Source organism: Perca fluviatilis, chromosome 1, assembly GCF_010015445.1.
Source record: "Perca fluviatilis chromosome 1, GENO_Pfluv_1.0, whole genome shotgun sequence".
Lineage (NCBI taxonomy): Eukaryota > Metazoa > Chordata > Actinopteri > Perciformes > Percidae > Perca > Perca fluviatilis.
Window position 1 is genome coordinate 24,885,455 of NC_053112.1, and position 15,552 is coordinate 24,901,006.

The window sequence follows — 15,552 nt, forward strand, 5'->3', positions numbered from 1 at the left end:
AGCTTTTTTCACCTGGGTCGAACATTGGGAGAGTTAGCGTAGAGTAGCGTTATCAGCTGAATAGCTTAGCGCAGGGGCTAACGGACCCACATTTGTATATCGTTAATGACCCCACTAATAATGCCCGAAATGATACCAAACGTCTACAAGCAGTACAAAGTTTGTAAGTACACCAGAAGTTTATGTAAATAACACTTGCCTGCTGGCTTCTGCTCTCTGCTGTTGTTGTTGCTGCTGTAAGACGAGTGCTTAGGGACATCTACAAATTACAACACCGAAAAGAGATGCAACAAAAATATTTATTAATTTAACTTTTTTTTTTTAAGTAAGTGCTGTAGTATAACTAGCAGGAGACAAGTAATAATTGAGGTAAGTTTGGAGACATTACCTTATTTAATCATTAAATTAATAAATATTTTTGTTGTAACTCTTTTCGGTGTAGTAATTTGTAGACGGCCCTAAGCACTTGTCTAACTGCAGGTAGCAGCAGCAGCAGCAACAGAGAGCAGAAGAGAGCAGGCAAGTATTCATAAGCTTCTGGTGTACTTACAAACTTTCCAATCCATCGTTTTATGAGAGCATAACCTATTTGTACTACTTGTAGAAGTTTGGTATCATTTCGGGCATTATTAGTGGGGTAACTTACAAGATACAAACGTGGGTCCGTTAGCCCCTGCGCTAAGCTATTCAGCTGATAACGCTACTCTAGCTAACTCTCCCAATGTTCGACCCAGGTGAAAAAAAGCTTCTGGGGGGTGTTTGGCTCGAGGTCATGGTGCAAAGGACCCTAGGGTGAATTACTCCGAACCATCACTTTAACTAGTCAATAAAAAAAAAGCCTTTCTCTTCTCACACACTCACACAAGTAAAGTAAATGGACACCTTGAAGTTTAAATTGATACTTAAAATGATTAGATTCTGTTAACAGTAGTTATATTATTTCACTCATGACTCACTGCAGGATAAATACAACACTTTTCACCGAAATAAAACATATTAAAGGTGTGATAGAATGCAAAACCGATTTTACCCTGTCATAGTTGAAAAATGACAGTTTGGTGGGTAAATAGGACATACATAGAACCTCAAAATCCCATCGACACCTCTTTCCTCTGCAAATCTCACAATTTGAAACTGCTGCTGAAAACGGGCAAATCTGAACAAAGCTAAAAGTTGACGTCAGTTTCTCAATTCCTCCTCATTTGGCTCTACCTTCTATCTTTGTAACGCCCCAAAATTTACATAAGCCACTAACTGATCTGAGGTCAGTTAGTCTTCTAAATCTAGGTCTTGCAGATCTCTGCTATTCCATTACAAAATTCACTTCTGAGACTTTTTTTATGCGAGAAATCAACTATGTAAAGCTCAAATATGGGCCGTTTTATGAAAATTGATGGCTAATTGCAAATTTGGTAAGACAGTGTCGGACTTTACGAGCTCCACAATCTGCTAGGACAGGCGGCGGCTGCTGGCCGGGTTTGCTGCCTTCCCTGTCGGCCTCTCCCCCTTCACAGACCCGCAGAGCTGGAGCTCTGTCAGGATCTCCCACACGAGCTGCGCAGTGTACTTTAGAAAAGAAGAAAGTCTGGAGGTTTTGCAAGGATATTGAAAATGAAGCACGGTCATAAATGCAGTGTTGCAGACTGTACAACGGAATAGCCTACTGGTCCAGAGAAAAGGGTTTAGAACGAGTATATCGGACAAGAGGGAGTTGTGGATCTAACGCAGCGCTGCAGAGGCACTGGTAGAAGACAGGCTTGTAGGGGTTCACTCTCCTCTCCCCGCACTTACTAGCTAAAAAGGTGAGTTGTGATTCTTTGGTGGAGGTTTTTTTTTTATGTCGCAAGAGTAACGTTAGAACAACACTAGTTATAATGAAAGTGTCGAAACTCTTTTATTTTGTCTGGCTGTTTTAGCCTCTGCGGCTCTCGCCTGGGCATGTCTGGGCACGTAACAGACAGTGTGTCTGTGTTTGTGTGTGTGCGCTGTGCAGCGGTGTGTGTGTGTCAGTGTGTGTGTGTGTGTGTGTGTGTGTGTGTCTGTGTTTGTGTGTGTGCGCAGGGCAGCAGTGTGTGTGTGTGTGTCTGAAATATGAGACCTGCTGTATCGTCTCCAATGTATTGTGTATGTGGTTCCTCAACCAATCAGTGCGCAGCTCATCTAAATATTCATTATCATACCATATTTGGAAGAAAAGCTGTCGTTCCAAATAGAGCCATTACACAGGGATGCATAAGGACCAAAAAAAATAGCACCTGGGCCATTTTCAGCCCAACCAATGTTAAATACCCTATTAGGAGACCTTAAGGAACAGTGTGAAATACCCTGTATAATTATTCTATCACCCATTTAATAACTTAAAGCTATAGTGTGTAGTTTCTGTCTCCCCCATGAGGAATTCTAAGTAATGACATCCTTCCGTGACCGCGTACGCGACCCGACCCCTCCTCCACGCAGTTAGCCAAGGAGGACACAGAGGATTAAAAAAACACGATGGACTTTTCAGAAGAGTTCATTATCTTCACTCGAGTTTCTGTGCACAAAAGTCGCCGGATGACACCACATAGCCACACTGAGAAATACAGAGAGAGTTTTGTGGCGCTGATAGTCTTAATTAGCTTTGTAGCAACTCATTCGGCAATGGCATGAATGTAACAGACAAAAAAAGTTACGCACTAAAGCTTTAATATTTTGTGAAGATGTCTATTTAAATAAATGCTATTTGCTGCCCTCTATTGATACCTGTATGAATGACTGTTGTTGCTGCTGCCCCTGCTGGCCACCCTGAGACACTACGGCAGTCTGGTTTTGGTCGGGCTGACCTTGGGGTGGTTGGGCTGGTTGCAATGTCAGGGTCTGGGTTTGCCCTCCCTGCTGAAAAGACACAGGAGTTGACACAGAACAAAGGGATGTAGTCATATAAGTTAATCACTGAAGAAAGTAAGTTTTGTTTGCAATATTAGTATTATTATTATATAGGCCATTTACTGCTTTAAGAGAGATCTCTCACATTAGGTTTTATTAGCATCACATCTACAACTCCTTATGGTCTCTCTCAATGGATTCTCTAAGGGACTTTACAAGATATTTTTTAGACTGGAGATAAAAACTAAAAAGGAATATATAACAACAACGTAACACCTTTTTTATTGACAAAAAATCTACTTGTCATCTTTAGGCTTCAAGGACGTGACAAATGTTAACTTCAAACAACAACTACTCAATTTCCATTGCCTTCTTTTCATTGCAAAATATCAGCATCAAATACAAAATGTTATTTCATTAATTCATTTAAATAGGGGATATTTGCTAAGCAAACAAGACAATTTTCAACCACCAATGCCATGGTTTTTATTCTATTTTATTCAACACTTTCACACTATAACCACACTGTCAGCACTGAACAGCTGGGTGGTTATGTGCCTCATTCATGATTGCTTGGATGGACTCTATAAGAGTATTCCTTTTCTTATGGTAGATACAGTTTCATTAGCTGCTCTGTGACTCATAGGGCTTTGTCCATACCTGTTGCCCGCCAAAGGGGTTGTACGCAGTGACCACCTGTCCCATGAACATGGAAGTAGGCACCATGACTGCTCCACATGCCATTGGAGCTGTCACAAGCTTAGTCACCAGCTGCTGCCCTGCTGGGAACCTGGAGAGAAGGAGAAATGGAGAAAAGGGAAAAAAAATAAATTACAGTAACCACGAATTACTACTAGATGTCTACTACTCAAATCTTCAAGCAGCTTGGTTTCAGACGAGAATCCTCCTTACTAAAACCTTGTTTCGACCGCAGGAACTGGGAAGCTTCTGAGGAACTCGAAGGGTTTTGACCGCAGGGACCAGAGTCTAAATTTAGTTCTGGGGACATTTTCCGGGGCCTTTTTACCCGCCCAAAAGCTGATCGTAGTGCTTTCTGAAAGTACAGCAACCTTCAGGGTGGAGTTTGCAGCGATGACCGTCGCTGATTGGTAAAACACACAAAGCTGCTTCACCTCGCCGACCACTTCATGAAACAAGGAAGTACTCTCATATCGATTTATGACCATTTTAGGACGAAGGGAGAACATTTCTCTTTGTTTGATAACATTAAAAGTAAATTTAGACTTTGCTGTTGGCTTCTCGACTCATTTAAAAAAAGATGGTGAGCCAGCAGCCACACTGAACTGCAGGCTGCAGAGTGGGTTTACCCCCGCTACCACCAGCAGCCCTCATCCTGTCATGTTGCTATATATATATCAGTGGACTAGTTTGCCTAATCTTCGTGGGTCTTTGTACCGCGGAGGAAACGCAGACAACAATGGGCTGAACAGTTCTGGGGACTTATAGGATCTCAGAACTTTGTGTCGAAACGCAGCTTAAAGTGCCCATATTATATTAAAAAACACTTTTTCTGGGATTTGGGGTGTTATTTTGTGTCTCTGGTGCTTCCACACGCATACAAACTTTGAAAAAAATCCATCCATGCTGTTTTGAATGAGATACGGTTTCTGAATGTGTCCTGCCTTCAGTCTCCTGGTGAGCTGTTCAAAATCGGCCCGGATTGTGACGTCACAATCCGAAACGAGCTGGCTAACCACAACGATAGTTACGTTATTGTAACTCCAGATTCTATGAGTATAGGCGTAGCCCTCTAAGGCTACGCTATTGGGGTTATCCCTTCGCGCATGCACAGTCGTGAAGATTTTCTTTCCCGCCCTTTCGTACAGTACAGGCTTCAACTACGTTCGCAGATACTGTATATTTACAGAGCGGACCCGTTGTTCATCTCCCAACATCAGCTTTTTCTTTAGCTAATGTAACAGGAGCAGGTGGCCCGAATCTTAGAGGGCTACGCCTATACTCATAGAATCTGGAGCAGGCAGGCGGAGCACACATACAACGGAGCATTATTCGACATTGAGTGAGGCTAGAACCGAGTGGGTCATAGAGGGCTCAGACATATCACGCAGATAGAAACGGATGAAAGGGCCTGGAGATGCCCAGGATGCCGCTGCGCAGATGTCGGCTACTTTCATGCCCTTGAACAGAGCCGCCGATGCCGACAGTGCCCTCGTAAAGTGTGCCCGGATGCCCGTGTTATAGGCCTGGGTGATAGCCTCGCACAGCCAGTGAGACAGACGCTGTTTTGAAAGGGCCGCTCCTTGGGAGTGTTCCCTATAGTGTACAAACAGCTGCTGTGTCTGCCTTATGTCTGCCGTGCGTAAAACGTGCCGTGATAACACACGCGCCGGGCATAACCAGTGGAAAACCTCCTCTGCGTCATTGTCATGAAGCGGGGGGAAAAACCCTTGAGGGAAAAACACCCTCGACCGAAAATAATTAGTTAGAATTTTTCGGTGTGAATGAGGGGTTTGGCTGCAAGGCGGCTACGCTCCCGTCCCCTCTAATGGAGAGGCAGGACAGTGAACTGACAGCGCACATAAGTCGCTCACTCTCTTGGCTGACGTCAAGGCAAGGAGGAGCGCCGTTTTTTAATGACAGCAAGAGAGAGAGGCTTGTGCTAGGGGCTCGAAAGGAGGCTTCCCCCGAGTCCCGGTTTTCCTCATTGACAGCCTGGCCCTCAAGACAATCGAGTTTATATCCACGCCCAGATAAACTATCGATTGCGGGGGTGCAGTGAGCTTTTTGCCAGTTCATGGCGAAGCCAGTGTTTGCAGATGTCGCAAACTTTCATAGTTTGCAGCGCTGCCTTTACCCGGGAGGGGGCCAGAATGAGCAGATCGTCTAGATAAAACAGGACCCTGATGCCTTTTGTCCGCAACGGCTGAAGTGCCGTCTCCATGCACTAGGAAAAAGTGCGGTGGGGCAGTGAGTACCCGACCAGCAGCCGGTTGTACAGAAATGGGCCCCTTGGAAAAAGAAGCGCAGGAATTTCCTGTGTCTGGGAATAATTGGATGTAAAAGTATACGTCTTTCAGATCCACAGACGTGAACCATTCGTGGTGGCGCCCACATTCCAACACGTGCTTGACCGTCAATATGTGGAATTGGCGCCCCATAATGCTCCGGTTAAATTGGGGCAGGTCGAGAATAGGACGCAACCCGCCTTTCTTTTGTGTGTCACACTCATCCATGCCGCGCTGTGCTCCGAAAGCGGGCGTGCGCGCGCATGTTTGTGTGTTTACAGACATGGCCAGCAAGGAGCGCAGAGCCCGTTCCGCCGCTGAGCGAGATGTGTGATCGTGTCGCCCAGCCCATGGTAGGGCTCTGTTGAAAGGGCGGCGGCCGGTCACCGCGTGCGGGAGAGCGGCCACCGGGTCACTGTCGTCCTCATCCCGCTGGCATAGCCGGGGGGAGAAGAATGACTGAGCGGTACCGCTCATAGCACGTGAGCGTTGGCTCCCGCTGTCTGCATAGTGAGAGAGCGGTGGAGCTCCGCGTGCTGCGGTGGGCTGGTGTGTGCTTGTATGGGGAACGACGTCATGTTGTCAGCGCATTGTTCAGTGGGAACAAGGGCTGTTGTGTCTCCGGCACTTAACCGTAGAGGGACAGACGTTACCCGCGCCCTGACATAGCCACGCCGTTGTGGCTCGGGGGTCGGGTTAGACCAGGTGGGGGACACCTTCATGGTCCTCCGGCTCCATGAAGCCTGCCGGTAATGTGCCGGTAATGTGCCGCGGAGCATTTTATGTCGGTTGTCATGGCGACGGCGCTGCTCTGGAGGAACGGGCTTCCAAGAGCCGATCCTTCGGAGCCGCTCCGCGTCTTCGGCCGCTTGGTGAAGGAGGGACGTGGCTGTCTGATGACGGGGCCCAAATAGTCCATCGGGAGCTATGGGGCCGTACAGAAGCTCCCGACTGACGTCAGTGGGTAGCTGCGACATATGGGGCCAGATGTTTCGCTGGGCCACAGTCTGCCACGTCATGACTCTGGACAACGCCACCGTGGACGCCATGGTCAGAGTGGGGTGGCGGTCATGGCCTTGCTAATCTCCGTGGCTAGCTCCGGAGGAAGAGCTCCTGGAGTGGTGGCCATAGCAGAGCCCTAGCGGAGCCATAGCGGAGCCATAGCAGAGCCATAGCGGAGCGAGAGACGGGAGCCTTCAGTTTCCTGGGCTGGGAGAGAGAGAGAGCCTCCTCCACGAACGGCTGAATGCTGTGTGAAGCGCGGCCAGAGTGGGGCCCGTGAGAAGGGCGTCTCCTGAGCGTAAACATCCCCGCTCAAGAGGCCAAGAGCGCGGGCTGGAAGCTCAGCCGGGAGCGCTATGCCTCTCTGGTCTGCCGCCTTTTGATGATCTGGCGGCGGGATGTAGCCGGTCCGGCAGACTGTGGGGCAGAGGCGAACACCGCTGGAAGTCGAGTTTGTCTTCATACTGCTAGCTTGAAGAAAAAGTGGGATATATACAGTATCTGCGGACGTAGTTGAAGCCCTTAGTGTACGCAAGGGTGGGAAAGAAAATCTTCACGACTGCGCATGCGCGAAGGGATAACCCCAATAGCGTAGCCTTAGAGGGCGAAGCCTATACAAAATAGAACCGTTAGCACGTAGCGTTACCGTTAGCTAACGGTAGCTAACGAGCTAACATGCATTTGTTAGCATGCTAACGCTAGCATGCTACCTCGTTCTCAATAGCAAAGCATTGCTACAACACACACAAGTTCACCATAATCTACAAAAGAACTACTTACATGCGCCCCTCATTTAGAGGTCTCCCAGCTAATCCTGCCTTGTAACTGACCGAAGTTGGAGAAACAGCCTTTCTTTTACTGTCTCTAGAGTTAGCTAGCTGACATGCTCTACATCTGAGCTACTGCGCATGTGCGAGTGCAATCAAAGATAGTACAGAAGAAGAAGAAGAAAAGAGGTCTCACTCTGTAGCTAAAACAGAAACCAGGTGAAAAGAGGATCTGCAGCAGTGAGAGAGAGCTGTGCAGTACAACAAAAAAATTGTTGTACTGCACAAAAAAAACATGTAAACCTATTCTGGTACAACCTTAAAATACAGTTATGAACATGAAAATGAGCATTGTATGGGCGCTTTAAGTAGCAGTACTTTACAAGTTAGTTACAAGGTTCATTTATTTGCCATTCTACAACCCAGGTTTGTACAATTAAATATAAGTTCTGCAGTGCCCTGCTATACCATGAACTACTACAACTACTATTCCTAGTCATAGTTCCATTATCTTTATTGTGACTATTATTGCCAATGTTCATCACACCCCCAACTAGCACCATCAGACACTGCCTACCAAGAGCCTGGGTCTGTCCGAGGTTTCTCCCTAAAAGGAAGTTTTTCCTAGCCACTGTCGCACTAAATGTTTGCTCTTGGGGGGAATTATTGGAATTGTTGGGTCTTTGTAAATTATATAGTGTGGTCTAGACCTACTCCATCTGTAAAGTGTCTTGAGATAACTTTGTTATGATTTTATACTATAAATAAAATTGAATTGAATTGAAAGCCTGTCACGCTACACACACATAGAACATTTATACAAATATTTAAATTATAATAGAATGAAATAAAACAAAACAATATACAGTTACTTATACAAATCCGTATACAGTATACCCAGAGGGACTTTAGTTTAGTGGGACTGAGGGTAGTATAGGTATCAGGTTTGGTTGTTGTCTACCTACCGGATCTGTCGGTCCTGTGTGAAGGTGGCCACTGCGGTGCCTTGCTGTGTGTTGGTCTGCGGCAGGCTGGTGCTGATCTGCAGCACGTTGGGCTGCCCTGGCTGGGAAATCATCATGGTGTTGTATAGTGGAGCAGATACAGAGCCCTGGGTCTGAGCCTGGGGAGGTTGCTGGGGTTGACGCTGGGGCTGGAGAGTGGTAATGTGGGGAAGGAGGGAGGGACATGATATGAACTCCTTTAAAAACAGAGCAAACGGACTCAGGGTCTTTCTTTTCATTTGTCTCCTTTTTTCTCCAGTGTTTCCATTTAATTAATTTCATTATTTCCGGTACGTCAAATTTGAACATGCCAAAAATAAATTTAACAGATCATGAATATTAGGGGTGCACGATTCAGAAAATGTCACGATTCGATTTCCAGGCTCAAGATTCGATTCAAAATCGATTTTCCATTTAAAAACGATTCTCGATTCAAAAAACAATTCACAGTATGTAAATGTAGTTACTTTCCCCATGTGATTGCAGTAGACATACAATTTAAAATTAAAAAAAATTACATAATTAAAAAATATGAATACATTTTTGGAATTCTATGAATCGATTTTGAATCGGTTGAGCTTGAATTTTTGCACACTCCTAATGAATATGTAAATATATACATAGAAGAAAAAAAATTGAAGATTTTAAACTTAAAGCACAATATGCACATTTTCATTCAGTGTCTACATAAAAAGGTTAGTAGACTGGGAGGTTGTAATAAAGCTACTTCAAGACTTGGAAAAAGCCCCAAATAGACAGTGTTGGGTTACAGTATGCTTACTTTTGATACAAACATGAAGTGAAATGTGTTGCTTTTGTTGCCTTGGCTGTTTTAAATTGACTTTATTAGTACATGACAAGATAACTGAGACCAGCGTTACTCAATAGTCGAGTGTGGAGGGTGTCTTTGGAAGTAAAGATGATGGTTTGTGTGTTTGACAGTACCCCACTGTCACTGAGTTTTCTGTGAAGCCTCTCACGTGATTACCACTAACAGCATGCCCTGTGGCTCTTCCGGTCTCCTGAATGAGATGTAAACATTACTACGTCACAGAACAGTACTGTGTTTGTGTAGTTGGTGAAATTCTCCACATGAATGACCAATAATGTCAAAAGTTCACACGAGCTTAGCGTTCTCACAGGACCGCGAATATAGAGTACATAATTATTGTTGGACCTGAAGTTACAGATACTGCCAGCTTATCCACAATTAAAAGAACAAAGGTTTTGTGTGTGTGTGTGTGTGTGTGTGTGTGTGTGTGTGTGTGTGTGTGTGTGTGTGTGTGTATGTGTCCCACCTGTGTGAGGGTGTTGGTCTGCTGCTGCTGTAGGTTTTGCTGGGGGGGAGAAGCCTGCTGCTGGATGGTGAGCTGCTGAGTTCCTGAATGGATGGGGTTAATTGTTGTTTGCTGGACCTGACTGTTCAAAGTAGTTGCTTGTGGGACCGACCCCACCTGGGGGAGCTGCACGCTCATTGCTCCACCTGCCTGCTGCAGCAACATCTGTCGGGAGGGAAACATTATGCACCTTAAGAAATAAAACCATCAAGTAAGAAGACATCTGTGTTGCACTGGCAATTTTTTGTTATTTTATACTGTTGTGTCCTGCCTTGGTTGCACCGGATTGTTGTGGTCTGCAGAAGTGCAGAGAACTCTCATTTTTAACTAAATGTCAGGCCTCAGTGGTCTGTGTGTCTAGGTTTACACTACATGCAGTTATATTTGCACATAAAGCACACAATAGCAATATTGTTATAACAGAACAGAATGATTTAATGAGAGTAAAGTATCTTTCTAGGGTACACACTCATCTAGTGAAATAGCTGTTTCCTCTGAATAGAACAAAATTAATACATAATGCATGATTCTCGTTCTGATCTAGGTCAGGCACAGCCAGGTACAAGACAACAGGAAAAAACAAAACACAATACACCTACTGATTATGGTAAAAACAAGAGAGGTTGCATGCTAGTTTTTTCTTCTTCAAATAAGCAACTTTTAAAATTTGGAAAACATCATGGGGAGAAACCTAAATGCTAAGTTTGGAATTATTCTGTAAGTAAAATAAACCCTCTTAGTAAACTGAAGTAGCTCTCTGGTTTGTTGTTTGAATATAATTTGTTTTATTTTGCTGTAACAGGTACAACACAGCAAAATAAAAACTGTTGTCACATTAACAATACAAGACAATAAACTATAGACAAAATTGAATAAATACACAATGAGCAAACTGGCCCTATCAATTTAACGCCCATTTATATAAAAAGGCTACATTTTAAAATTCTAAGGCACAGCGCAAAGCCCCGACGCAAGTGTCTTTGCTAGTTTAAGACCTTCACAGTTGTCAATTTCCCGTCCAGCGCCCGCGTCGTTTAAATAGCGAATGCACCTGCGCCCATCTGTGCGCCCATCTTTGCGCCCATGGGCTTACAGGGAGGTGTGTTCAGGTGAATTCTTGGTGTATTGCTATCTTGAGGCAGCGGGAAGTGATCGCGCCATTGACCAACAAAAACCTGGTCTAAAGTCAATAGTGTAGCATTTCTTTGTTATTTTAACAGCAAATTAGTAAAATGAGCCTAGGCTTATGCACAGCGCACACACACTATGCTTGTTACACACACACACACACACACACACACACACACACACACACACACACACACACACACACACAGGGAAGCGCAGCAGCACACAAACATGCAAAAGATTACAAATAAAAATATTACTGTGCAAATCCGCCATCATAATAGCAATGCGCCAAGGTACCAACGCACCTGGCTTTTTAAGGGAATGGGAGATGATACTCTGATTTACGGTGGCCGGGAAGTGCAATGCAACATTACAAAGAATGAAACACTTTTACATTTTGGAAAACAAATTTACATTTTGGAAAACAAATTTACATTTTGGAAAACAAATTTACATTTTGGAAAACAAATTTACATTTTGGAAAACAAAATAACATTTTGGAAAACAAAATAACATTTTAGAAAACAAATTTACATTTTGGAAAACAAATTTACATTTTAGAAAACAAATTTACATTTTAGAAAACAAAATAACATTTTAGAAAACAAATTTACATTTTGGAAAACAAAATAACATTTTAGAAAACAAATTTACATTTTGGAAAACAAAATAACATTTTCGAAAACAAATTTACATTTTAGAAAACAAATTTACATTTTGGAAAACAAAATAACATTTTAGAAAACAAATTTACATTTTCGAAAACAAATTTACATTTTAGAAAACAAATTAACAAGATGCAAAACACTTTTACCAGTCCGCAAAACAAATTTACAAATGACAGATTCTTCACGGAAAGGGAATGTACCACATACCGGAAGTGATGAGGTGTTGTTGGTGAGCGCAGTCAATTTGTGTTGTTGTGAGTGAGTATATGGCGTGAATGAAGTTTATGGTGACTTTACGTGTGTCGGTGTTTGGAGTTTTTATATGACGCGGACCTGACGGAAACACAGGGAACGTATCGACAGCGGCCGCGATCGGGCTACAGCAGGGGGCAGCTGAGTCCGTCTGCAGCTGCAGGACCTGGAGCTCACTGCCCATTCCTGGGAGCCAAAACCGACACCACGCAGCTGGAGACCCAGGCCGTATTGCTGGGCCCGCTGGAGGGAAGGGAAGCCGGGAGAATCAGATCCAGGACTGAACGGAGCGGACTGTCACAGCCTGCTGAAGTTTAAATCACAGGTTTCCTAAAGGGAGTCTGGCGGGACTCGGACTGGGGAGCCGAAACAACGACTTAAAGTCTCGTTAAATAAATAAATACATGCAGAAATAAATGAATCATTAGTGGGGGGTGAGCCTGGACATTTCAGTCTGTTTAAACTTCACTTTGAAGCAGAACCTCTTAGTTCAGAAGGGTGAAGTTTCCGTTTGTACTCATATCTGTGAACTGATTATAATAAATATTCTTTGTATTAACACATTAATTAGTCTCTTTGTCTTTTTGTTTAAAAAACTAGAACATCGCATGAGATTTTGACGATTTATAGTGATTTTATTTCCGTTAGACCTTTGCCTACATTGACGCGCTGATGCATTAAGGACGGCCCATAGACAGTATATAAGGCAGTGCCTCCCTGTTCCAAGATGGCGGCTCTATTGACGCATTCGATCCATAACTGCCGTAGTCAAGGCGACATGTATACAAAACCTCATCACTTCCGGTTATGTGGTACATTCCCTTTCCGTGAAGAATCTGTCATTTGTAAATTTGTTTCGGGACTGGTAAAAGTGTTTTGCATCTTGTTAATTTGTTTTCGAAAATGTAAATTTGTTTTCTAAAATGTTATTTTGTTTTCCAAAATGTAAATTTGTTTTCTAAAATGTAAATTTGTTTTCGAAAATGTTATTTTGTTTTCGAAAATGTAAATTTGTTTTCTAAAATGTTATTTTGTTTTCCAAAATGTAAATTTGTTTTCTAAAATGTTATTTTGTTTTCCAAAATGTAAATTTGTTTTCCAAAATGTAAATTTGTTTTCTAAAATGTAAATTTGTTTTCTAAAATGTTATTTTGTTTTCCAAAATGTAAATTTGTTTTCTAAAATGTTATTTTGTTTTCCAAAATGTAAAAGTGTTTCATTCTTTGTAATGTTGCATTGCACTTCCCGGCCACCGTACTGATTGGTTTATTGCATGTTACGCCCAAAACACACCTATGAATTAATGAAGACACTATGTACAACCCTTTTGAACCAATGCGCCCGGCGCACAGACCCTCTTTTCCGCCATTTGGACATGCCCTAAACGCGCCTGCGCCATGCGCTTAGATGGTTAAAATAGGGCCCTAAAAGTTATCATGTGTGTGAGTCTACATCTTACCTGTATGCCCTGTCCCTGGACTTTCTGCAGCTGGTCTTGGATGTGTCTCAGCTCGTCCTGCTGCCGCTGGATGTTGGCTTGGATCAGTCTTGTCCTCTGTTCTAGCTGCTCCTTTAGATGCTGCATGGCATTCACCTGCGCTGAGAATTCCATCACCGGCTGTGGGCAGAGAGAAAAAGAACCGGTCACTTACTTCAAGTGTTCACGTGTACGTGCAGTTAGCAGAAACAGATGTCCTAATGCTCAAAACGAAACACTGGCAAATGAACATCACAAAGTCAACAGTGGTGCTGCAGAACCCATTGTTACATCTTCAAATATCTTTTTTTTTTTTTGTCTGACCAATTTTCCAAAAAAAACAACAACACTAATGAATCTATTGTCGATCGACTGAGAAATAACCGACAACCCGTTTCAGCTCTACTTCACAGCACATTGTGATGTGATGAAATGACCAAGTATAGTGGCACCATTCTAACCTGTACGTTTGTCTGTAGCTGTTGTTGTTGTTGTTGTTGTTGTTGCTGTTGTTGTTGTTGTTGTTGTTGTTGTTGTTGTTGCTGCTGCTGTTGCTGTTGCTGTTGCTGTTGTTGTTGTTGTTGTTGTTGCTGTTGCTGTTGCTGTTGTTGTTGCTGTTGCTGTTGCTGTTGTTGTTGCTGTTGTTGTTGCTGTTGTTGTTGCTGAGTGATCATACCTGGAGTTACACTCTGGCCTGTGGTCTGAGAGCTCATAGACTGCAAATATACAGATAATCAAGAGAATTATGACAACTGGGGCCTGTAGAATGTAGAATGTAGAATGTAGAAAAGTAGAATGAAGAAATCCAGGATAACTGAAAAAGCGCAGCTTGACTTAGTGTGATCCGCTCATCATGGCTTAATCGGTTGCACGTTTGCCGAGCCAGGATAAGAAGGTGAAGCTATGTCAAGCCAGAGGCCTGTACTACGAAGCAAGATCAACAGGGCCTGGATTCCTTTCAGTTACCCGGCTTCACCTAACCTAACCACCGCGGTCCCGCATAACCCGTGTCACGATGGTGGTTAACAACTAGGTCAATCAACCCAGGGTTTCCCAATCCAGCGGCGCGCGCGTTCACATAAAAGAGGCGGTGTTTGCACAGCATGACCAATCACAAACATCTACCAGAGCCGCATGTTTTATATAAGAAGAGCAAATTATAATTCTACATAAATATGAAGAACACAGACTCGGTTTTACAGGGAAAACGCAATACAGTCGCTGCTTCCTAAAACAGGAAGGAAAGCTGGCAAAAAAAATAGCGGACGCTGTAGATGCGTAAATCACAACACTTATCAATATCACTTCCTCATCAGTCAGGAACAAGATCTGACCATAATTACACTTGTGCTTTCCACAAACTGTTGTTGCTTTAGCCTATTATTTCAGTTGCAACCTTGGCAGTTGGAAGCGATCGTGAGCGCAAATAAAACATATAAAAACATAATTCAAACCGATGTGCGCATTGGCGACACACGGCTCAAGAAGCCGACAAATAGCCGATATGTAATTCCCTCCCATTAAAATATATATATATATTTCATAAAAATACCCACTTTTATGAGCGCACCCCTCTCCCCCCCGCCCCCCCTCTCTCTCTCTCTCGCTCTCTATCTCTCTCTCTCTGCACACCGAGCTCCGCCAACGGTGACACCGTTATCAATCGAGTATTGATTGGTCAGTACACCGGTTGATCTCTGATCTCCAACTTAACCTGCTTCCGACCAAGTTAGGTGTTCAGCATAAGTTACCACGGCGATTGAACACGGTAACAACTGAACCACCGTCGTGGTACAGAAAACCCTGGGTTGAACCTTAAATTAGCTCGTTAACGCCAAATCCTGCTTCGTAGTACAGGCCTCCGGTGTACATAGTTGGGATAAGTGCATGTTAACAGCTTTCTAAAATAGACCACGGTATCGATCACAGATTTACTGATACTAAAATGGAGAATACGCATTGTGTATTCTTTACACAGAGTGAGCAGCAGCTTCATATGAAATTATGACAACGTGAAACACATATGAAAAAAAGAAACACGGCCGCTGTAATAAAACAGGGA

At 43.6% G+C, this 15,552-nt stretch overlaps 1 protein-coding gene across 8 annotated transcripts in view; it reads right to left on the reverse strand.

The window, feature by feature from the left end:
* clockb (clock circadian regulator b) overlaps nt 1–15,552 on the reverse strand; it is a 31,961-nt gene that overhangs the window by 3,357 nt on the left and 13,052 nt on the right. For 5 of the 8 annotated variants that reach the window (XM_039802538.1, XM_039802530.1, XM_039802529.1 and 2 more), the window contains exons 18-23: nt 13,952–14,206; nt 13,473–13,631; nt 9,924–10,127; nt 8,587–8,822; nt 3,526–3,655; nt 2,743–2,874 (exon numbers count right to left, since the gene is read on the reverse strand). In XM_039802538.1, the coding sequence (XP_039658472.1) occupies nt 2,743–2,874; nt 3,526–3,655; nt 8,587–8,822; nt 9,924–10,127; nt 13,473–13,631; nt 13,952–14,206 (1,116 nt within the window). The remainder of the gene's footprint in view (nt 1–2,742; nt 2,875–3,525; nt 3,656–8,586; nt 8,823–9,923; nt 10,128–13,472; nt 13,632–13,951; nt 14,207–15,552) is intronic. The other 3 variants (XM_039802565.1, XM_039802547.1, XM_039802556.1) reach the window with 3 other exon arrangements.